A 25,409-nucleotide genomic window follows, 5' to 3' on the forward strand; every position below is an offset into this window, starting at 1 on the left:
AGCAGTTTCTTTCATTATTAAGCTGCATTCAGCTACTTTCCCCCTTTTTTCTATTTTTCTAACTACTTTCTCCAGATTAAAACTCGAATAAAGAAGCTAGACAGCAAAAGACAGGGCTAAGGACAATTCCCTGGAGGTTTCTTCACCTTTCTTTTTGCTGTCATTATATTTTTGTGCCCCTTTGTAACAAAGGCCATTGCCTTTCTAAATGACTTGGATAGATTCTCTCTGCAACAAACCACATTTTATTGAGTTGACAGAGAAAAAACCACTGTCTGGAAATCAAGAGTCACTCCTGAATCACCACTACCTATGGCACTACGTGATCTGGGGACGTACCTTTCCACCTGGTAATGAACACATCAGCTGCAAGTGAATATTAAGGAGATTCCTGGTACCAGCCCAGTGCAGAACCTCTGGGTCTTCTCTACTTACTCCTTTCAGTTTAAGGTCTTGGTCCCACCATGACCTCTGTATCACAGAACTGCCAGAAGAGAGCATGAGCTGCCTGAGGTCCCCATGAAGGATGTGACCACGCATTGCCCTGGATCTGCAGCCACAAAGGGGCTGTTGACATTTCTGTAAGAATATCGGCTTGGCTGGTTACATTCTCCTACAGATTTCTGAGAAATCTTCATTCAGTGATGGTGGAGACAGATAATTTACCAAAGACAAATTTCATGTCAAATATAAGCTAAGACTGTCTTTCAAAAGAAGGTGACCTCAAAGCACTGTCTGTTTCATTCCACATCTGTTATAGGCAGGAGTGGAAAGAACAACCATAAGACCTAAAAACAAACTAGTGGTACTGGCTCTGTGCATCTAGTCTAGTCTTAGCTTGTTTATTCTCCTAGTTGTTCTTCACCTCTGGACATATCAGGCCAGGCTCTGAAGGACACTTCTGGAGGACAAAAAGGGAAGTTTTTAATATGGCGACCCTGCCAAGTTTAGCTACACTGACAATTTGGAGGCACCAGTTCATTTTCTAGGTAGAAGTCTGTGTGCTTTGCCCTTAATTAAGCTTCCTGAGGTTCTAGAAGTTTCAGAACTTTACAGCTGAACAGAAATGAGGAGATATGATAACGGTAGATGTCCTGCTTGCTGTATTCATCAGGTTCAAAATCTTGTATTTTGGTGTGTAAACCCATTTACCTATTTCTGTTCTACTAATGTAAATGTTGCTAAAATATTCAAAGGTTACATAAATGTTTAAATATTTATGAAAGCACTTCAATGAGCAAAAAGATTTTTCCAGTATCTCTTAAAGGAATCTCAATTTCAATGAAAAAATTCACAGGATAATTAGTAAAGAATGGTGATGTTCAGCACTTTTCAACTATATGACACTCCTGGTATTTCAGCTCAGTATCAGCGCTCTTATATACCAGAAGGGTGACTGAGGGTTGTGGAGGTTAAGCTTAGTGAACAAAGTCATTCATTCCATTAACGAATAAAGAGCACCAGAATGACTTACCCACTGGACATATTGACATTTATAGAACATACAATATTAGACAGTGATAATCATTCCACAAGCTTTTTTGGACAATCTTTTCAAAATTTGTGATATTCACATCCTTACTACAGAATTTCTTCTAGGGGTTTTTGTTAACATCCTCTGTAGAGAAGAAATTATCCTCTAGTTAATTGTAGAGGTTTTGAGAGAGACTCTATACAGCTGTCCAGCCTTGATTTCAACTAAATGCTATGGTTTTATACATAAAGGAAATACTATGCCACATGAACATTAGGTGATGGCAACTGCTTCATAAGAAGGATTTCAATGCCTGGCTGCACAATCCTGAATAATCAATAACCTCCCACTGGAAAATGCAAGCTGTCTCCAGGCCCATACTACTCATTTTTTCACGTTAAACTGTTTAAGCCTGATAAGAGTTAAAGCTTCAGACCTGAGCTCTTCCACGACCTCTGGAATGATATTTACAGCTCTGTGACACTGTTAGAGCAGCCTTTAAAAGTGAAGCATCCGTTACAGGAGTTGCTAATTGCTAGTGTGCCTTGCCTTGCCATGCCACCCCTGCTTCCCTCTGACGGCACCGGAGCCCGGCACAGTGACTCGGGAAGTGCCGCCGTACAGGTAAACACAGGCTCCACACCGGTAACGCTGTCATCTTCATAACCAAAAGGCTTGGTTTTTCACATTACATGCAAGAAGAACCCTGAGAGTTGTTTTGACCTACAACCCACCAAAAGAAAAAGAATAAATTTGTTTCTTGAAACAGTGGAGGAGTAATTACTCCCAGTCTGGAGACGGTGACAAAGGAGCAGGGCAGGTATGACACGGTAATAACTGAGTTGAGCTTCATTCTGCCTCTCTAAGCGCTAACTGTCTGCAGTCTCCAGCGGATGACATGGCTTGTGCGTTGGTGTTGCTGTGTGCTTGTAAACAGCTGCCACATTCCAAATGCAGTTTCATTCCCTGCAATCAGTCCTCAGGCAAAGTTCCCAGCAACCCGCACTAATGACATGGGGATCAAGCCCTGAGCGCTGGGTAAGAGAACTCTATGTGAAATCGGGGCCATAGCTTAGAAGCAATTTGGACTCTGTGTTGCAAAGGGTCTGCATTTGCAGTATGAGCAGCCAGATTAGCAAAACAAAGTAGAAAACCCCCAAAGCTAGACAGCGTTTCTTAGGGAAAAGGCTGTACATTATCTAATCTCATTACAAAGATTTTGCTGGCAGCTTTGCAGAGCAGAAGCAGTACATTTAACTAACCGAATATCATTCACTACGACAGAACTGAGAGAGTAAAAGGGGCACAAAATGCCAGCTGAGACTGGAGGGCATCTATTTGCTCCCAAATGCCCAGCTTTTGAAGCTGAACTGTAGCTGCAACGAGCCACAGGAGCTCTCTGCAGCTAGTGTTATCACGTACACGAAAATCTGTCCTGTTTTGTGCACTCTCGAGTCAAGTAATTTCTGAAAATGGGGCTGAACAGAGAGTTTGGCTCCTACTCACTAGGGATAGACCAGACCATAGGTGCAGCACAGCCCCAGATACCTTGCTTGGCAAAGCAGGATCACAGGGTGAATGCAGAGACTTTTAATTCCATCGACACACTCTGGACAGTAGCTGCACATCTGAGAACATCACAATGCTCGTCATTTCCAACTTAATATGTATCTACCATATACAAATTCACAATGTGTAAATTACAGCTATTGGCAGAAAAGGAAAGGAGAAGCACACCATTAATTCTTCTGACTGTATTACTCAAAACTGGAGAAAATTGCTCATCTTCCTATCATATCTATAGCTGTCACAAGACTAATGTTATTTTTCCCATTTACTTTCCTGGTCTTGATCTTGCAGCTTTGAAGTTGATTTTGAAGCACTTTCTGTGGAACTTGAGGCACTGTTATTGCCACTCTGCTTTGATTTTCCTTGTGGGATGTACAGGTTCTCCATCCTGACATCACTAAAGCAGGCAGTGAGCTGGGTGAAGGCATGAGATGACAGGATAAGAAGTCTGCATGGATATGGTTTAAAAGTTTCTTCAGCTGCCCTTGAAATTTTTGCATATTATGCGATGGCAAAGTATTTACAACTTTTATTGCTGAATTTAAGTATCTCAGACCATGTCAATTTTGAGTTTCAATTTCCACAGAGGCTGCCTGCTTGGGGAGTAGTGGTATACATTAATGATATAACGTCTTCTGTGAAAGCTCCACACATCGCTGGCCTATATGCCTATTTGCATCTGACAGAAGTGTGTGGTAAAAGTTTCATTTTTCTAAAGCTCCTCTGAAGTTTTTCCACTCTACTGATGTATATTGATCCCAGTAAATCACAGGACTATCAAAAGTATGGAGGAGGGCAAGGAGGTTGGTTTTCTATTTGCAATTCTGTTCAGAACAGAACAAATCTACCAGAAGAAAAGACTATAAAGTCACAGGGCTTCAGAACAGCGAAACAATGGAATGTCCATGCTGTGACTGACTTGTTTTTAAAGCTTTTCGATTTCACACACATCACGGGAACACACAGTATCAGAAGAGGAAAGAGAAGCCACCAGAGAAACAGGCTGCTGGGTTTGGACTCCCAAAGAGCTACAGCTTCTGCTTTTGAGGGCTTTCAAACCTACACCAGGGTGCGGTGAGCAGGAACTGTGTTTGCAGGTCACCAGCTACCCAACATAAACTTCAGGAAGGTCGTTTGTGGTGGCCCTGGAGGTTATCTGCACAATGCAGCAGATGTGGCAGAGCTCCCATGCTTGTTCTGAGCCTGCTACTGTGTCCTTACAACCCCACGCAGAGACCCCAGCTCAGGACCCCGAAGCAGCATCACCCTCCGGGTGGTGCCACATGGACTGAGCTTTTGGCTCCCGATCCCGGAGCTGACCAAGGGAAAAGGTGCAAGCCTGAGAGTGAACACACAGGCACCTCACAAAGAATAGTCCAACTTTTCCCTGTTCCTTCCAGAAAGTTATACAACTACTCTATTTTTTTTCCAATGAGTACCGCTACAATTTTGACCGCATGGGCTTAAGTATCTGGAAGAGGCATCAACCCTCCCCGAGTGGCTGCCCACACGTTACAGCGAGGAGGGCTGGCAGTAGCTGCTGTAGTTTAGACTGACCCCTCCACGCTTTCACTGGAACTCGCAGGACTGACATACAACCGCAGAAGAGAGCACTACATCAACGTGACTGCACAGAGTACGGCCGGTCTCTTGTTAGACCACACCGTATTCCTGGAAAACCCATCCAGTGTGACTCTTCATTTCTCCCCTTGTTTTACAGGTTGAGTTAGGAACGAGACTTGTTTTAATCAGAAGTTTATCCACCTACTCATTATTCAGCATGCTCAGCCCTACAACAGTTGCACCTAGTTAACAAACTCCAAAGAGAGTTTTATTTAACCTAAGTAAAAAACGAGCGATAAATCAACTGCATTATATTCACTGTAGAAGCATTTTATTGGAAGTTAGCGTTCTTCCTTGATCAAAATAGCTGGTAGGAACAACCAGCTCTTTCTAGTCAGCCCCTTGTTTTTATTTGCTTCTATAACCTGCACTAAAAACATAATGTGAAGCCTTAAATCCTCTGAGTCTTGAAGGCTTTGCAATAAAGCCCCATACAAAGAATGTATGTGTATGCTGAGGTGCAGAAACGTGATGCAAGTTTGGACGCTTACCCTGCCGTATGCAGCAGGAGCTGAACGGTATGAGAGAAAATGTAACGTGCCCATGACGTGCCAGGGTTTCTAATGGAACAAAATCTTCTGAAAATTTGCTCCCCCTTGAAATCACCACCTGCATCACACTTCATCACAACCCACCACATCATTATTTGCCTCCAGATGCTGCTGGTAAGAAAGCACAGGGAAGAAACTTTAGATGCTATGGGAAGCTTTGTTTTAAGCAGACTTGGCTTTCCTCTGACAGACACTTATGAGATCCCTCATTTTTATATTTTGGAAATTTCTGTTAAAATGTTTTACTGAACTGAGTACAATTATCACCAAGTCACGTTTAGCACTGATTCTCTACCAGGTCAGTTCTGTAATGTGCATGGTGTAACATTCAATTTCCATAGGAAAAGGACCAGGTCTTGAATTAGCCCAGTGGAGGGCAACACACCAGATATTTAGGCCCTTCCTTAACGATCTTGAGCATTTCCACATCCTTTAGTACTACAGTGCACCAGTAAGGACAGTCACAGCCCGATTCCCATACAACATCACAAGGTTTTGACAGACCAATGTATTTTGGCACTAGCACTTTCTTTAACGCAACGCTTCACACCCTTCCATCACGTCACTCTTTCTGTCATCACCAGTCCCCATCTCATCGTTCCCTGGGCACCTGTTTTGCTGTCTCTTGGCTGCATGTCTGGAAAGTTCAAAGGGATCCAGGGACCAGCTGAGCCCTTACAGTAAGTAGCTCAGGTAGCAGAAGCTGGTGCTGCAGCAGGACATCGTCCCCCACCAGTCCGGCAGCTGTGGGGAGAAGGTGACACCCATTCTGGTCAATACACTTACAGAGCGTGGGGACCTCTGCCCTCACTAACAGAGCACCAGCCTCGCTTATGCGTGGAGAACCACACTCTTCTAGGTAGGGCTAATGCAAAGCAAGGGCATATGATTTCCCTTCGTGGTGGAGACCTGCTTGAGAACTACGGTCCGGCATCCAGCCCCGACGCTCAGAGAGCAAGCGATTGTGCTGCCCCAATGTAACGCTCCTCATTCGAGTCACAGCGTCTCTCTATGTGGTGCCTAAACGATGTGATGAAAGGGCATCTATAGACCTTACTCTGGAATAGCCATGGTACTCTGATGATACACTAAGGAGCCTGAGGGACTGTCCCCATCCCATTAAAATTTCAGGGTGAGCTTTCCTGATGGCTTTAATGAATGCAAGACTGAGGCTGAAGAGTTCGATCCATGAATACCTGCCTGTAGCTCAGCCACTGAGCTTGGAACTGCATTCAGCCTGCTGGCAGAAAAATACATAACTTCTAGTAAAAATACCTATCGATACTGCCAACTACTGGCTCCTCTGCCTTTCAAAGTGAAAACAGTGCTTCTGTATTTAGTTCTTCAACACAGCTCAAGTTTTGCAAGTAGTGGAAAGTAAGGGAGAGCAGTGAAACGTCTTTGTAGTTAAATAAACAACTGAAGAGGCCGAAGCATAGCCATTTCTGTAAGATTGTGTCTATTAAGACAATAGCAAAGTATCATCTAAATAATGAAGTGCTGATGACTTTTCCTTAGTAAATAGAGTACTGTGATATGGTTCCAGACATATATTAAAATTATATTACATAGAATACATTAAAAAATAAGTTACTATGATTACTACACAATTATTTATTTATATCTTCTGAGTAAGTCCATCTGTCAGCTTCCTTAATGGCAAACCAAGACGTTCCTGCACCATGTGTTACACAGCACCCAGACTGATACTTAATCTGAACAGATTCACAAATGGACAGCAGGCATTTCAACAAGGGTTTGTGTCTATTTAGTTAGTATTAATTTCATTTCATAAACTGTTTCCACCACAAATGGCAAAAATCTCTTAAACATTTATGAATCCTAAACGACTATTTCATATAAGTATGTTCCCTGATGTCAGCAGTATTCACACTAAAGTTACTCATGTGTGTAAATGGTTACTGGATTGGGCTTTCAACAAGATCTGTAACCTTGGCAGGTGCCTGTAAGTCACAGAATCACAGAATCATTTGCATTGGAAAAGACCTTTAAGATGACTGAGTCCAACCATTACCCCAGCACTGCCAAGTCCAACCATTACCCCAGCACTGCCAAGTCCAGCACTAAACCATGTCCCCAAGCGCCACATCTACACATCTTTTACATACCCCTAGGGATGGTGACTCCACTGCCTCCCTAGGCAGACTGTTCCAGGGCTTGACAACCCTTTTGGTGAAGAAATATTTCTGAATACTTCATCTAAACCTCTCCTGGCGCAACTTGAGGCCATTGCCTCTAGTCCTATCACCTGCTATTGGGACCCATCACTCCTGCTGTGGAAGTGTTGATACCAGCAGTAGTTCCAGCCTTTTCTAGCTGTTAAGCTAGAGTTCATCCATAAAATCCCCCAGCCAGCTTTTCTGCCCCCGACAATTCACTGTTGCTTTGATCTGGGATTTTGTTTCAAGTCACTGCAATAAGACAGGGACAGCTGTGACACTCTGTCCTGGATTTTAGCTCCTAGCAGAAATTCCTGACATTCTTGCAGTGGCCTTTACCTGCCATTAATGTCATCCTCTACTCATCAGTCCCAATGAAGCCAAAGCTCGCTGCTCATTAACTACTGAGGGACGTCTTAAGGGTAAGATCCGTGGTTCTGTTTCCAGTGACAGCCACAGCAGCTGCATGTGTGGACCAATATTATCTGAATCCCTGTTTTGACCTCAAAACATCTCAAAGCTATTAATGTCATTTAAAAATGAAAAGAAACTAGTAAAGGAGGTCTTTAGAGTATCGTTCAAGGCTAATACAGTGACACTCATATCCACCTTTTAATTTACCAATTATAAATAAGAGCTATACAATAGTAACACAATACCATGTATATCCCCTCAGGTAGTGACAGGATATAAGCTAGTCCAAGAGTGATGAAATACAAATGCAAAATGTTTATAGTACCTCTGAAAGACATGTAGCGCTGAAGATTTTTGAACTCAGGTTATTTTCATGGAAAGGAAAGCATTTCATTGAACTCTATTTTTTTAACGAGCTGTATGTTTTACAGCAGTTAGCACTCGTGTCACAGACACATTCCTCAAGAGATTCTGCGTATATCTCTAAATACACAGAAGATCATTTCTCTATTCATCTGAACAATTCCAAACCATTTCTGAAGAGAAAGAAATTACACCTGAAAAATTTCTCTAGTTGAGTCCAATAAACACTGTGTGTTAGCCTCCAGTTATTTGTTTCACTTCAACTTGAGAGTGGCTAGACAGGGAGGCTTCTAGAAGCCACTTAAAAATGTTCCAATAGTGCAAACAGGTTCCATTTTAAGAAACCCTTTTAGTGGAGATAAATTATTTCTGTAGAAAATAAGAGAAGAGCACGGCAGGGTCCCAAGTGCTAATCAAAGGACATACTGCTTCAAGAAAACATTATTTCCAAACAAATTGTTGGAGAACAGCAATAGTCCAGGCTGGACTGCAATTACACTCTCTTTTTTTGTAAGATTTGGGAATTCCATTTCTCCTTGATCGATACGATCCAAAGCTGTAAAACCCAGAAGTCTTTTTTGCAGAGGGATTTTTATTTAGGAAATCATTGTGCTGTCATTTCCTATGCACCATCTGGTGATGTGTAACAAATGCCCATCAGATGTATTTTTTTTCCCCTGACCTGAGTCTTCCTCTGAACGGCAGAACTTAACACTGGTCATTTTCCCTGTCGGAACAAAGAAATCCCCAAGGGGCTGGAATTATTTGGTGAAATTCTGTAAGCTTTTAAAGCAAGATGGCTAATCTGGATGATCACAGTAGTTCTTTTCTGAATTTATTTTTTTGATTTGTGAATGCTACCTTGTACTTTTTTTTCTTAAGGGATTTGGTTTTCCAGTAAGGTCACAATCAGGATGACCCCTGAACTAAATTCCAGCTTTTAATTTGATTTGTAGTTAGGTGGCTACCTTAGGAAAAAGGTTAAGAGGTATTCTTTGAGATTAAAAACTCTGTAAAGCATGTGATATATGGGAGCATTTCAGGCTCCAGCAAACTGGGGACATTTGTTTGGCTATGAAGGATCCGATGAAAGCAGAGAGCTTTCCGTAAAAGTCTTCTATAATGGCTTCATTAGTTCCAAGTATGACACAATAAATGCTTCTACGTAAGTTCTACAACAGTGCAACAAACTGTTGGGTCCTGCAAGTTCACAGGAGTTTTACTGCTTTCCACAAACCTACACGCTGCACTGACTGTAATGCATGGTGCTGCGGCATTGCTATTTGTATACTATACACCCAAGAGAGCTGACAGCACATTAAAGGCACCTAAAGTGTATAATCACAAAGCCCACTGTGCTATATGCTGTAAAATCACAGAATGTATTAAAATCCCGTATTCAAAAGAGCTTATAGACCAAGGGTAAAAATCCCCCTTGCTCAGACCCCAGGTACCGTGTAAGTCCTGCGTGCAAAGTGCAAGGGGCTGCATGCAGAGCGCTGCCTTTGTACTGACTCCCTGCACAGCTGTGCGTTTCCTTCAGGGCTCCCAGCACCTACTCGCAGCAGAAATAGCTGTCTCGCCTCAAGACATCACTGCCCCGCTGGTGCCTGTTACCGCTGCTAGTGCTAAACTGATGGCCCAGCCATGTAAATGCTTTTGAGCCACGTCTGTGCAGAATCAAGTTGTTAATTCAAAACAGCTCTCAGCAGAATGTGGAGTCGACCAGGATGACTTTGCATTGCAGTTGCTGGGGAACACTCATCCAATCCATCCCACTGATGCAGCTGTGGAGGTGATCATCACAGCTGGAAAGGTGATAAGAAACATCTGGAGAGGCAGCACTAACAGCGAAGCTGGTTTTGCAGTGAATGAAGACTGTGCATAGAGGACTTGAGGTGATGCTACCAAGACCTTCTAAAATTAGGACACAAAATTAAAACACTGATCTCGGCATGGTGGCTATACTGTTGCACCTAATACTCTATTTTCTTAAAAAATCCTCTCCTTATGCTTTTGAAACAATAGTACAATTAATTTTGTTGGAGTTGATTTAGTGGTTGTTCCCAGGCTACTAGCTTTTTGTGTATAAAAATACATGACATTTCAGAAGCCAATACAAGGTGTGAACTTACTTTAATGACGTCTTCATCAGAGGATCTGCACTCAACTGACTCAGAGATGTCTGTCACAGCACCGTTCTCCTCAATGGACACTACTTTGATGGGCACTGCCACTGTTTTTCCTGTGAGAATTGCAGTATTCAGAATTTCCATGTCCTGTACACACACATGAAAAAAAAAAAAAAAAAAAGCACAGTGCTGTTCAGAGACAGCTAAAGAAATCTCCATAAGGCAAGCATCACCTCTTCAACTGGACTCAAGAAAGATGCATTAGTTCTCAGTGCCTAATGATGGAATCTCATTTTCAAACAGGTGCAACCTGGTAAAATATAGTAAAACCCCGATTACATTTGATCTGCTAAATAAACACCGTCAGATGCATTGCACGCTGCTAAAGAGCGAGCTACATGATCACAGCTAAATTCAGTCCAGCCATGCCCACATCACAGGTAGCTTCTACTTTGTACTTACGTGGGGCTTTTTCCAATATTTACCTTCCAAAACATGAGTTCAGAGTTTTCACTAACTGGATTTCTTTGGCAATGTTTGGGATAGGAGCCTCAAAAGTAAAAACACTACTCTTTGAATTTAAGCCCATTGCAAAGAAGGGTCCTCTCTGTGAACTTTGTATCTGGAACTGTCTCAAGATTATTTAATTTCCTTCGATATGGCCATTGAAGCAATGTAAGGAATCCAGAAGGAGTTAGTGATGCTATTAAACGCAGGGAAAATAACAAGGAAATTTGAAGTTTGGACTTGAGTCATGGCATGTAAAAGCCTTTCAATGCATCATCGATAAAGCTAACTCTTCTAACTCCTGCTTCAGCATCACAGTATTCCCAAAGATTCCCAAGCAGTAAGGATGTCAAAGTTTTCTCAAACTTTTCAACTTCCAATTCTATAAAGTAAATAAAATATTCAGCAAAATCCTCAGCACCAGCATCATGAGGACTGCAGCCACTGATGTCAACTGCAGCAAAATGGGGCACTGATACTGTATTCAATCCAAGTTTAGTGAGTTTGAAATCTAGGTCAGATTTTTTCATCTTTCAACTTGTTATTTCTCAGGTTCTCCTACAGCTCTCATAAGAAAACCCACCAAACTTAAAAAAAATTCTTAAAGAACGTTGACTGTTCTAGAAAAGTAAGAACCCTAAATAATTCTTATTCCAAATATGAAAACAAAGCTACTCAACACGGTAAATCAGAGCCAGATTTACAAATAATATTACTGGAAAGTCTCAGGTCATTCTCAGGAACTCCTGACTGTCAAAGGTAGAGCCCCCACCCCCCAATTCTGCCAGGTACCTGGCATTTCTGAGCAACAGAGCACTGCAGTGAAATGCATGGCTTTTGGACCTTAACTGTCATGTAAACTTAACATTTTGCTCTAGAAGTATTTATTTCCATGTGCTGGCATGTTGATAAGTCCAGAAACAGATGTAAAGGAGCAGATCTGAACATCTGTGAAAAAACCTCAGTATCAAACCCAACTGTTCCTCTGCCTGCAGACTTCCAAAGCAGCAAGCACTGAATAACCCATGCAGGCTCTCCTAAAAGCAGGTTCAACCTATTTTCTATTGTGTATTTGGCTACTGGAAGTGCTGTATGTCCTTTGAAATTAATCTTTTGCCTTGATCCCTTAAAGCCTTATTTTTTGTGACTCTGAGTGTTAAACACTGCGAACCGAAGACTCCAGGGCAAAGCAGCAGCAAGAGAGTTTGTGGAAATGACAGGACATCTTTTCAGGCTATCTCAGCTCTGCTTTGAAATTATTCTACTCAGATCCAGTTTTTTTCTTAGCAACGGATACGTATTACTGATAGAGAAATCTAATTTAAAGGGACAGGTTCAGAGGAAAAGAAATCCCATACATAGAAATGAGTTTCAGATATAAAACATATTCTGTGGCTCGCAGATTTACCCATATTTGCATTTAGTGGTAATTTATGAAGCTCAAGCCAAATCAGAAAATCGCATACACACAAAACAAAAACTGAAACAAGCCCTGCACTACTGCCAAGCAGATAAGAACACAGATCTGATTATGCAATGAAGTGAAACTTCTGTGCCACACGCAGCAGAACAAATTCATCACCCAGGTTTACATTGCAACGAACCGCCTGAGCGCCAGGAGAACTCCCTGCAGCTCAGCTCTGCTCATGGCTGCAGTCCCAGTCATCAGTGGCCTCAACGTGAAGTCAAAGATTAAGGAAAACAGGCGAGAAGATAAGCGGGAAGCCCGGCAGAGGAGACCACCAGGCGTGAGGATGCTGGGCTGATCTCCCACCCTGCGGACCAGCAGAAGCCCAGCGCAGCCCCCTCCCAGCCCCCCGGCGATGGTCCGGCTGCCAGCGGCACCGTGCTGAATCACGCTGGCTGCACCACCAGCCACGGCCAAGCGCCAGCCTCCACCACGGGAACACGAGAGGTCAGGATTCAAATCCAGTCTTGGAGACAGGGTTTAAAAAAATGGGATCCAGTAAAGTTACATGCAAGCTGCTTTTCCATAGGTCAAATGCTAGAAACACAGGGTGGAAAAGATTCAAGGGGAAAAGCTGCTCTCAGAAAAGCATTTGGGGACTGGAGTAGATCACAAATGGAACGGAACTCAGCAATTTGCACACTGTTGTTAAAAATCTGAACCCAAACAAACCGAAGCAGCCTCCCGCGCAGTGAAGTGCATAGAGAGGCTTATCATGCCGAGGCGCGAGGCAGCCCTGCTCAGCACCACCGGGCCCCAGCTGCAGGGCTGCATCTGATTTTGAGAGCTAAACTGCCCTGGAAAACTTCTGCAAGTGAAAAGAAATAAAAAAGAATAAGGAGAATAAATCAAAGAGTAGAAAACAAGATCCATGAGGAGTGACTGAAAGAATTAGGATTGTTTAGCCTAGAAAAGATTATGGGGAAAGACGGTTACTGTCTCCATACACATAAAATTTTTCAAGAAATGAGGAAGAATAAACTATTTTTCATGTTCATGGATAGGGCCTGAGGTAATGGACTTAAACTGCAACAAGGAAGACTTGGTTGACATTAAGGCAATCTTTTTTTATAAAAATAATGACAGAGAATTGATGGGATAGGTTGTCTGGGGCAGAACAAATGCACAGCGTGGCCTAAACGATCTCCGAAGAAGCGGTTATACACATCACTCAGCACTAACAGGGGTCGGATGAGCCAAGCAGAAGAGGCAAAGCAGCAGGTGACCCTCAAGGATCCCTCCACCCCTCTATCTTGGTAGTCTCAGTTTTTTCAGAATTGAATGATAAGGCAATAACCTACATGTCTTGTATTCAAAATAATCCTACCCTGCTTCACCCAGCTTTAGTAAGATGATCCTTCTTCACTGGACAAAAGAAAATGACCTACACCTTTAAACCAGGACAGCCTGACAGGGACATGTCGTGGATACCCCCGCTTTCCGCACGATACAGAGCAGGGCTGATGCAGCAATTGGGAAGTAATCATCTGTCACTTCTGTTTCCCTCTTCCCAACAGGTCATTATTGGTGCATCTGAATTCTAAGTGGCTTTGATCTAAAGCTATTATTACAAAGGTTAAAAAACCTTTGCAAATTTTCCAAGACCTTTCTGAAGAGAAGACAGAAAATCTGACTATCGGCCCATTATCAGCAATTAGAAACCTCAATCTTCTGCCCTTTGCTAATGGTTTCATTAAAGGAAGTAGTGTGCATCTGAATGAATTTATTTTGATTAATTACCTCAGAGATGCATCTGCCCCCAAAATTGTAAAAGGCAGCATTTCTCATGATACTAGGCTACTGAAATTTTACATCCCTTCTCTGCATCCCAATACGAACTTTAGGAATTTCAAATTCATGATGTGCACGTCGTAGATATTAACTAATGGCTTCATAGCTAGTACCACCACAATCGTTAGAGATCCCCAGCACTGGGAAGCAATTGGTAGCCACCTAGCTACAGCTTCGAGCAGAGATAGAAACCTTCGAATTTCATCTCCACTGAAAGCGGTCATAACTCATTGCTATTCTACAGACTAAGAAATACTGAAGTATAAGCAATTAATATATTACACACTACGTTAAAAGCAATTTTCAAACCGGCCACTTCCCTTCCTCAGTCTGTGAGTGCCCTATGCTATTCAACTGTGATATTAAAAAAAAAAAAAAAAAAAGACCAAAGAACCAAGTCTTGATTCTATTGTCTTTTTGTTTAGAGCTAAAATGGAAAAATGTGTGTCCTATATCCCTGCATATGGAATAGCCTTATGGCATAACTTCTGCCTCCTCTGTGTCTCCTTTATATTGCTGCAATAAAGCCACAGGCTTTAATGTTAACGGAGAATTGACCCATTGTCTGCACCCATACACAAGCTGTTAGGCAGAAAACCCTAAATGATGTATGAAAGGCTCCATGGTCCAAGACTCCTCAAAAGCTGAACTGAAACTCATAAAAGTAAAAGGAGCTTAAACAGACCTCTGTCTGTCTGTCTGCTCGGCAATACTGAGCGCTCCGAGTGTGCGCTGCAGCCAAGGGCTCCGATTCAGCACCCCAACCTGCTCCTGGCACTCTGCCACCTCCTGGAACACCCTTCATTCGCCACTGATCAGCAGAAACAGTAGCTGAATCTTAAGGGTATGTCCAGCAACATTAAGAAAACACTTGTTCTCACATCAGACCAGGAAATATGCTAGGTAGTCTAGGTGATGATTTTTACATTTTATTTTTAAATGCAATATACTATCCCATTTGCAAGCTAATTTGGGAGTATACAACCAAGATTACGGAGAAACCTTTAGAGAGACTAAGAACTCATTTAAAATGTAGGCACTTTTCAAAATCACAATATCTTGTCCATTTCCACATTCTTTAATTTTTAAAATCCCCCAAGAACTAATCTACTTTCTGTGCAGGCAGCAACTAAAGTTTTAAAATCAAATTTCTCTTGTGTGGCAAAAGACTGAAAGCATCTGATAGCAATGTTTGGACCTGTTCCCAATAAATTAAAAAATGGGGAAAGTAGTGTAAAGTAAATTGAAAAAAAAACCCAACAAAAAAACCCAACAAAAAAATAAAAACCAGAAGGAGGATGAGTTATAAGTAAGCTTCAATATCCGGGTTGGAAAGGAGCTTCTGTAAGTGTATTACAACTCTAAAAAAGCAAGGGTTGTAATTTCCAAAGTCAAAACGGAGAACTACACATGTAATTCTCATTGACGCAGAAGGGAGATTTGAGTCCTGAACTTCTTTGGAAGCCTCAAACTATCTTTGCAGCACAATGACCAAATCCCAACATCTGACCGATAGTGCAGAGACAGTTGGCCTTCAAGAACTACCGACAACGTCCCGATTAAGGCAGTTCTCTCCTGTTACCAGGGCATCCCTTCAATGAATACAGCATATGAAGGAAATAATTACTATTTAAACATATTTAGTTAACAAATAAGAAAAATAAGAAATAATAAGCAAATAAGAAAAAATAAGAAATTACTTTTAAAAGTATTGGTAAATTTTTACTTGAGGCTAGCTAGATCTCCTAAACAGAACTGAGTAACTGTCTTCACCCAACACAGCATTTTCATTATCCACTAACAAAACACCTACTCTTTCCCAGCTTAGATGGCATCTTCTGTACCAGCCCAGCTCCAACCAGCACTGTGTTTGCTTGCTCAAAACCCCAGCCTCGTGCAAAGGACCTGAACCGTCAGACTCTGCATCAAGGACACAGAATTGTACCTCCTCTACCCAAACCTTCATTCAACATGCTTCAGTGACTTTGGGAATGAAGCCCTGGGGTCACAACTGGATACCTCCTACAGATAAAGAGAAGTTTCTCTGCTGGAATATGTATGCAGCAAGTGTGGTATGAAACCTTCATAGCAGGAGCAACTTCTACTGTCCATCTGCCTTCCCCAGATAAACAAATAAAGTAAGAGGGCTGGGTGGCTTGCACACCTCTTTATAGATGTGCACTTGATAAGCTGTGACTCAAGTGTAACTAGTTAGGACAAAGAGGTACTCCCATTCACGTCCCTGTGTTCTTGATTTGAAAAAAAATATAAAATTAATTAAGAAGCCCACAGGCTAGAACCGGTGGGTTCTGGCAGCCTAGTGGCTTGGCACTCATCTGGGTGTGCCTGTATCAAGTCACCACAGTTACAAGTCTTGCTACTACACTTGAGTAGGTCAGGAAAAGAACTGGCATTTCAAAGGAAAGTGGTGAGATTGGTGTCAGGCAGGGAATCCCACTGCATTGTATCGCACTGAGACCTGAGTGCAGTGAGACCATTAAGCAGAATTTGATGCCAGTATCACCGTTCTGCAGGAAGACTGAGCTGTCCTGCTTGGAGCTGATGTTACAATAAACTTTATTCATACTCTGGTCTCGGTTACATCAGAGTTAATTTAGGTAAAGTCCACTAGCAGTAGAATTGGTCTACACATTTTCTTCCACAGCTGCACTCATTGTGCTTCACAATAAACTTAGCAGAACTGGTTTTCAGCAAAATCAAGACCTTTTTGAGAAAGGGAAAATAACATCCATAAAGCGAATGTATGCCAGCCAGAGCTGAGAAGAAGCATGTGCTTACATTTGAAGACAGGTAACACTGTGGTTGAATCTGCAGGAACCTCACATTTTATTCCATCCCTGTTTCAGTCAGGGAACTTCCACCGATGTCAGTGGGAGCTCTGTGCAAAGAGCAAGAACGCAGAATGCAAGCCTTAGTTGCTTGAATTTAGCCAAAGAGCAAACCTTATGTTCATCCAACCTCTCAGTTCTAAGAAGGCAAGCATTCAGCCATGACTAATTTAGGAACTAATTCAACCTTAATTTGCGGGAGAATGAGGAAGCAAAGTGACAGCTGTTTAATTAAAGTCTAAATCCGATTAGATGGTGTTATCAAGAGAAATCCATGGGAGCCTGAGGTCATGAGAATGGTCCTGTTTAGAGGCTGAAAACTCTGCAAGTGGAATCTCATAGAACGATGTTAATCATAGCTTAGCATTAAGATTTTCCTCCCATGCAAACACACTACCTCTTGAGTAGCAAACCTATGCTGTAGACCTGAAGGAGTGACACAGAAAAGCCAAGTAGGTTTTAATTTATAGGGAAAGTTTCTTGAAAAAGTTTTTGGAGAAGAGGCAGTTGGGCACTGCCTCCCTTAAAATCAAACCAGTATTTGTCTTACGGCAACAGGACAGAAGCAGCGAGCCCCTGCATGCTGCTGACAGCACTTGAATCAGTGGGGAATGCCTATGCAGGAAAGCTCCAGGAGCTGCACTGCACTTCCAGCCAGTGCTCAACCCATCACCCTTGATGAACAGTGACACTTTGGCAACACATTTACAGGAGAAGAAGATGGAGATATAAAGTAAACTCCACATACGCCAGTTGTGGACACCATAAATAGTCTGCCACTGAGCACTAAGTTATGCATCACAAGTTTCCAGGGCACCCTGGTTAGCGTGATGCACAGAGCTGCCCTGCGCTGCAGGCAACGGTTGTGCTGATTTGCGAGTCTGGTAACACAGTGGTGGTAGATTTGAGTTATTAATACTACTAAGATTACAGCTGATTAACGAAATAACATTGTTAGGCATCAGACTCTGTTTATCTACATAATCCTGTGATTAAAAGTAAATTATACGTTGTGCTTTCTGCCAACTGGATTCTCTGACACTCCGCATCCACAGACAGAAAGGAAAGAAGCTGACATTCTGCTTTTACATTCTTAGCACACGCTCCAGAAGAACAGGAGCATTTCTACAGACCAAGGAGTTTGCACGACTGAGGACCTCCCTGAGGCAGACTCACTCCACGGCAGGGTTGGATTTTGGGTTGCTCTTTGCTTTTTTCTTTCACTTGATTCCAGCGCTATTGGCCCACCATATGTAAATCCTGCTCTGCTTCATTCCTCAGTTTGTACCTTGAGGACTTTTACTTCGTGAGTAATATCACATTGCAAAAGAAACGGGGTAATGCCATTGAGCAGTAAAACCAAAGGGGGACAACCTGCTCACTTAACAGCATCCCTCAGTATTCAAACATAGATCCAGATGGTTTCCAGGTACCCCAGGACTCTTCAGGTCCATACTACCAAGGACAATGGAAACTAATGAACAAATTAACAGTGGTGAAAAATTAGACCATTGAAAATCTACATAAATCTACATAAGAAACAGAATTATTCAATAAAAGTTGCCATTTCTGCAGTCTGTTTCTGATGAGGATAGTAGAACAAAGAACCTCAAAGCTTCTTTCGGATGCTAATTACTTTCAACACACGACAGCACTGTGAGGTATCTTCTCGTTATTAAATCTTTGTTAAATGGCCAACAACATACATGGCACAAAAATTAAGGACAATATCTGTCCTGAGGAACAAATAATGCAGAAGTCAAACCCTGATAAAACACCACCCATGGAAAGACCCAAAGGTGGATGCTGGCACAGTTCTGTCCCTAGCTCACAACATCTGCTTGAAGACCTTGGTCCACATGATGCCTGTGGGTCTCCAGGAATCTTAAAGAAGGTAAATGGAGGAAATATGGGAAGAGGGACATAAGAAAGGGATTCAGACTCACATTTCTCACCTCCCAGAAGAGTGGCTTTGACCATCAACAGTACACAGGTAAAGCCCATCAGTGCACAGGCTATGCTGGGGCCCCTCACCCATTTCTCCTGGGGCTGGACCACTGCAAGGAAAACAGTGGCAGATTCCTGGAGCCAGAAGGAGAGAAAGCAAATGGCGCTCAGCTGGGATGGGAATGTCTTGGGCCCAGCACAATCTTCCCTGTAGTTTTCGTGAATCATGTAATTTGTGACAAAGATCTGAGTGTCTTTTCAAAATGCAAACTTAAGTGTTCTGCAAAAGTGATGTCTTTTTAATCCATCATCGTCTCTGTTTGTTTAGTCTCCATATTGAGATAAATCTTAATTACTGGTCCCTTACATTAGCAACAAACCACTCCATTTTCTTCCCTGCTTGTATGGTTTTCAAATACCCTGCTAGTGCAATTTTTGAGTCCAGATAAATTACGCTCTGCAGACAGAAAAGGGGAATATAGAATATATTAACAGATAGAGAAAAAATATCTTCGGATCCTTGGATGACTAAGCCACACTTTCCTTGCAGTGAACTTACCCTGTTAGCATTCAAACATGCAAAAGGGAACATAGCCAATGATTGCTCTGATTTAGCAGATGCAAGCTGCATTGCTAAATGTAATTCTATCATCACTCAAAAGTGAGCACCTCTTTTAAGAAGTAAGAAGAGACTGGAGCAACTGAACAAAATTAACCATACCTTTAATTGCTTTGTTCTGTTTACAGTTAGTGATGTAAAATGATGGAAAAAATGCTATAAAGCCATTGACCAGATCTGGGTATTGGTATGAAGGCCACATCGACTTAAGGTCAGGTACAAAGGTCTGGACTCTACCCAGGTTATTATGACAACAGGCTCTCACTTTTTATTGATTGTAATTTTGAATAAAAAAGTAAAATCTTACCAGCATAAACTTCTCATTTTCCAAGTCTGCAAACAGTATTTTGGCTAGCAGAAGAACGAGCAACAGACACACCCTGCTTTTGAACCCTCCAAAGAGGACAGTAAGAAACATTTTGCTTCAAGCTGTGGTCTAATGAATGCCCTTTCTTCACAGCTTATGGGAACAGCAATTATACCAGCAGACAAGATTGCTTTCTGTGATCTGCTGAAGAGGGATAACCCGTCTCTGCCTCTTCGCTTCCCATGGGTTTGAAACTACGTGGAATGAAGAAACTTATTAGTCAGTAGGTCCAGAAAAGTGTAACACCTCTGAATGTTCTGCCAATTCTTCCACTTCTGAATAACGGAGAATCAAATTCAGATTGCTTTAAAGAAATCTGTTTCAGAAGTAAATATTAACTTTACTGTATTTGTTATACTAAGTTTATCATATGCAGTTCACAATACCATTCAAAACTTGATTTAGGAGCTGTAATAGTTTGCCACAGGCACTGAGACTAACCAAGAAATCTTATCTCCTCTCCCTTGTGGAATCAGGATCCAAGCGCTTCCATTAATATTTCTACCAGTAAAGTTCCACTGCCTGAATATCAATACTACCTGTACTTACTACTTCTAGAAAAGTAACTCCATCCTGGCTCCGTGAGAGCTGGATCTCAATATGCTGATCAGTGACTATAATAAGAGGCTGTTTCTACACCAAGGAGGAAAAAAGAGCAACCATCAACTGACTCTCAGAACATCTTGGTGAATAACTGATTCTTGTGGTTTTCTGAACAGATCTAGGGATGAGAAAAATCATTCCCACGCCATCTGACACAGTTTGGGTTTGGTTTTCTTGCTGAATAAAATACTTCAAAAATATTGAAGTGTTCTAGGTTTTTTTCCATTTTATTTTCCAAAAACATTTTGGGAAAAATATAGCCCCAATGTTATCTCAGAACAAAACAAAACAAAAAATCAAATTCCTTTTTTCTATAAAGTATGGACCCCCAAATACCACTTCAACTAGTGGGTGTCAATTTGATCCCTTATGGCTCTTCCAAATTTTTGATTTATAAACCCTTTGTTTTCTTTTATCTTCAAACCTGTCTTTACCTAAGCATACAGCAAGGTGGGACGAGAAACGCAGAGTCCTTTTCCCACAGAGGGTTAAAGCAGCGCTTACGGATGCCTTAGGGAACCTGCACCCTTGGAGGAGCTCAGTAGATCCAGATACCTAAATTGTGAGGGACCAGACTAATTCATGCTGGAGAAGCATTCCCAACAGCAGCAACAGGCAGCAAACTTTCTGCAAAGAAAAAGACACCGGACGGATTCCCCCAAGGCTGCGGGGGCACAGTCGCCGAGACTCCTTCCTCCCACCTGCCACAAGGTCCCTCACGCCGCTGGATGCAGGCAGAGGAACACACTCAGCTCACACATGGCAATGTATTCCACTTGAATTCAACACCGCTTTTTTCATGAATCAAGTCCTCAAAAAATAACTTCAAACCTTCCTACCACCCTAAATTACTCTGACAAGATGATCTTATTAGATAACCTAACCCCCTAGGTGATGGAGAATGCAAATTAATAAGGACATGAAATAAAATGAACTGAACGTTTTCATGCTTGATTGTGCCTTCCTTTACGATCTTTAAAGCTGTAAACGTGCACAATTTGTCTTTTTAAAGTGTCTATCATAATCGACGCGTATCAACAACAACTGAGCCTCTGGCTGGGGGCCTCTCTGTTCTGTTGGAGCTGTGACACTCTGTTCAGATGGGGACAGCTCACTGACAGAACGAGTGTTACACCAAAGCTGCCGCTGGTTTCTGTTGACTACAACAGATACGTCAGGATCCAGTGGCCAACATCTATTTTCAAAGAAAGGTGATATTTCCTGCTGTGTGGAGGAAGAGTCCGTAACTGAAGCTGACTTCAAAGGAAACAGCTCTGGAACCACTTAAAAACAGAGAAAAAGTTTTAATGACAACTGCAGGAGATGGGAAGCAGAAGCCCACACTTCATCCTTCTGTAACCACTTAGAATATAGAATAAGGACATAAAGGTGACTGGAGAAGATGGGAAGCAGAAGCCCACATTTTATTTCTCTATACTTAGACATAAAGAAACAACACCCCCGATTTTGTAAAAGATGTGTATGTGTAACTCAGGAAACTACCTGCTCCCCTTCGTGAAATTTCATTCCTTACTTTCAGCATTTTGCTAAATTGACTCAGAAATTAATGCACTTACATAGGAAACCCATTACCTAGAGAGAAAAAATTGTAGTTATGAGTTGAAATGTGAGTGACTACCTGAGATATTCCAACTGCAGCATCATTACTAGCTATTTTGAGCGCAGAAGATGCAAACAGATGAAAAGCTGTGCAGTGACAGGTTAAAAGCCCTTATTCTGCGACTGCCATACTTAACCATTGCTGCTGTTGTTTCAGAGCACTGCTACTTATGGATATAAGTATACTTACAGATACTTACACAGACACTTACACCTGATGAATACAAACAATAAACTGTCCTAAGTTCTCTTGAAAATTTATGGTTTTACACATTTATGCAGTGCATAAATTACACATATTTCATCTATAGTAGACATAGGGCAACATTTACAGCACATACTCATATATATGATTTTTTACCTAACGATCATTCTTAGAAGAGTTAGCCACGTGCTTGGAAAATAGAGTGGAGAGAAACATATTAAGGGCATTAATTTGGTGACTGTAGCTACTTACAGTACTCCTAGGAAAGGATAAATATTTGTTACGGACACCAAAAGCTACGTCAATAAACTGGCCTCGGAAACTGCAACACATTTTTTCCTTTGTAATCACAAAAATAGCTTTTCATTTACTCAAACATCTAAGGAATAATTGTCTGAGACAGCCTTCAGCTATGATGAACACCTCTCATGTTTGCTCCGTTGCTGAATGATCCTATTAAGTTTATCACAGATGGGAGTGGGAATATCGGTAAAGCTTGAATGGGAGAGAAAGGCAAGAGCCACCTGGTGATCTTGTAATGGAATAGTTCATGGATGCTTAAGCAGCCATGGATGGAGCCATATAATATTTTCTTGCTGAAATAATTTCATTGTTTACAGTTCTCTTTTGTTGCAAAAAGACTAATACGTGAAAAAATTCAATTTAAGGGCATTTTCTGGGCTCAAGGTCTGTCATTCATTTACTTTCCTTTTCCATGAGTCTGAGGAAGTTATTTGGAAATAGACCCCCAGGTAAATCAGGTTTGCTCTGCCATTAGGCAGAACCAGCACAGCTCTGGTGATGCCTCCAGTCTGTGATGGCTGTGGGAATATAGCTGGTAGTAAAAAGGCAATTTTCATTAGCAATTTGAACTTCTTCCCATGTTCATTTCAATTAAACCTGCGGCCCTGTTATATAGTTGCCTATATATCTGCAATAATATTGCTGTAATAACTGTAATCAATAGACAGTTGCAGGCTGAAAATATACAGGCGTAATAGGACACATGCATGGATGCACACACAATTACACACTGCATGTATATATGTGAGTAATCTATATGCACACAAATACATACACAAGTACAGCAGAAAGAAGATTACGATGCATTCTGTGTTAACAGAAGCCACATACTTGGTTCTAGGCAGACAGAGGCAGTGCTTTTCATTTTATATGTAGCACATTTCTATCCCAGGTATTTCTTACTGTCAGTATTTTGCAATTTTCTTAAAACCTGACCCCACTGAAACCAGCAGTGATTTTGCCAGTGGCTTCAGTAAAGCCGAGGCCCATTCTGATCAGCAATACGGAGTAAACCCTACAGAGTCCTCCCTAACGTGCTTTCTTTAGTCAGACCCAAGCACTTCTACAGCCCTCCGCTGACCTCTCCTGAAGGGCTGGGTTCCTACTCCTCCCAGCAAAAGTGACCAATTTGACTGGCTGTTATACTACTGAGAGATGACAGATACAAGATGTTTCCATCACTCAGTGATGATCTGGATCACAGAGATATTTTGGTTGTTGTTGAGTTCATCCCTTAATGTGTTGCAGATGTTCACTGTGGTTGACATGAAACCTGCATCGTCACTGACATGGGTGGAGGCTGCAGAGACATGGTGTGTGATAGCTGCAAGAAGTCACGCTGGTAGCAAGGATGCAAACCTTAACGTGGTTTCTGAATGATGGGAGTCAAGAACGGCTCAAAGGAGCTTTACAGAGAGGGCCTGACGTTTGCATATATGTACATTTTTTCTTTGCTTCAGTTTGTAGTGTTGTATAGTTGTGTAGTAGCAGGAAAAGCTGTCAAGGATGTACAGTTCGATGAATTAAACTATATGCTGCAGATCTCCACATAGTTACAGGCAAAGAAAAAGATGGCATCTCTGGGGCCGTGCTTCACAACAGATCCGATTCCCAACGTGCAGCTCTGGGAGAAGACTGAAGTGCCCAAGAGCAGAGAGACATTCCCACGCTCTTAGGTACTATGCCTGGCCTCCAGGTGCTCTTCTGTAAGGGCACAGGTCTCCTGTAGGTCCTGTGCCATACCTGGTAGCCCTGGGTGGCTGGCTCAGTCTCTGCAGCACCTTCAGTGGTATCAGACACCTATATGTAAGCACCTGGATCACCTCCTTCTTTCTTCTCCTTGAATTAACTTGTGCAAGTTGAGCTTCCAACCTGCCGCCCTTGTGCTTCAGCTCCCTGTTTACAGAGGGGCAGCTGCCCCGGCTCCATGTGTTCACAGTAGAGGGAGAAACTTTTGCACAGTCAATGAAAATATGGCGCCTAGCGAAGCCTATCAAAACTCCTGGAATTTCAGGCAGAGCCCCCAGTTTCTCCTGAATATGAACCACATTGTACATAGTGCTACAAGCCACACTGACGATGAATAAACTGTTTAGTTCAGAAAATCAAGGTAAAATCTTATCTGGCCTGAGTGTTTCAAGGGAATGGCACAGTGCTGGTCGCAGTGTGGGGTGGCATGCAGTCTGTAGCTGGGGTGAAGCAATTTTAAATGCTTTATGGACTTTAAGAATTAAGTCCCAAGGACAATTTCTTGCTTTAAGTAACTGGGGTACTGCTTGATACACCGATGATTTTTATGGCTGCCGTGGAGGGTTGTGAACTTGTTTTATTTGTGTAGATTAATATGTCACGGATTATTAATGAGTTACTTTCTCCTTCTAATTGGCAGTATTCATCTTCTACAGATTCCTTAAGGCCCTCAATTTTTGGCTGTGGAGTGCACATGAGCACTTGGCTCAAGTTCGTGGATGTCAGAACCCTGTTTAAACCACAGTGGGAGTGCAGCAGGCAGCTTCTGCTAAATCATTTCCATTTAATTCATTCTACTTTGAAATCAGCAAAAGAAAATTTCTACTTGATCTTTTCTTATTTTGGCTGTACAGTTTTAATTTTCAATAAGCAAAATCTGTGACAGGCACAACAGAGATTCTTATGAAACTGCTGTGAAAATGCAGTAATATAAATGCAGAAAATAGTAATTATTATTTCCTATTTTTGCCTCTTAGATTATTATTCTTTTTCAAATAGATTATTGATTTCACTGACTTCATAGCAGGTCCACATAAGGAAAGCACACAGAGGGCAGGAACAAGATTATTGCATT

At 41.9% G+C, this 25,409-nt stretch overlaps 1 protein-coding gene across 1 annotated transcript in view; it reads right to left on the bottom strand.

Annotated features, from left to right (window-relative positions):
* The window catches only part of TMEM132C (transmembrane protein 132C), a 221,652-nt gene that overhangs the window by 19,185 nt on the left and 177,058 nt on the right, over positions 1-25,409 (bottom strand). The window contains exon 5 of the mRNA XM_056325440.1: positions 10,310-10,453. Within this exon, the coding sequence (XP_056181415.1) occupies positions 10,310-10,453 (144 nt within the window). The remainder of the gene's footprint in view (positions 1-10,309; positions 10,454-25,409) is intronic.

Source organism: Falco biarmicus, chromosome 1, assembly GCF_023638135.1.
Source record: "Falco biarmicus isolate bFalBia1 chromosome 1, bFalBia1.pri, whole genome shotgun sequence".
NCBI lineage: Eukaryota > Metazoa > Chordata > Aves > Falconiformes > Falconidae > Falco > Falco biarmicus.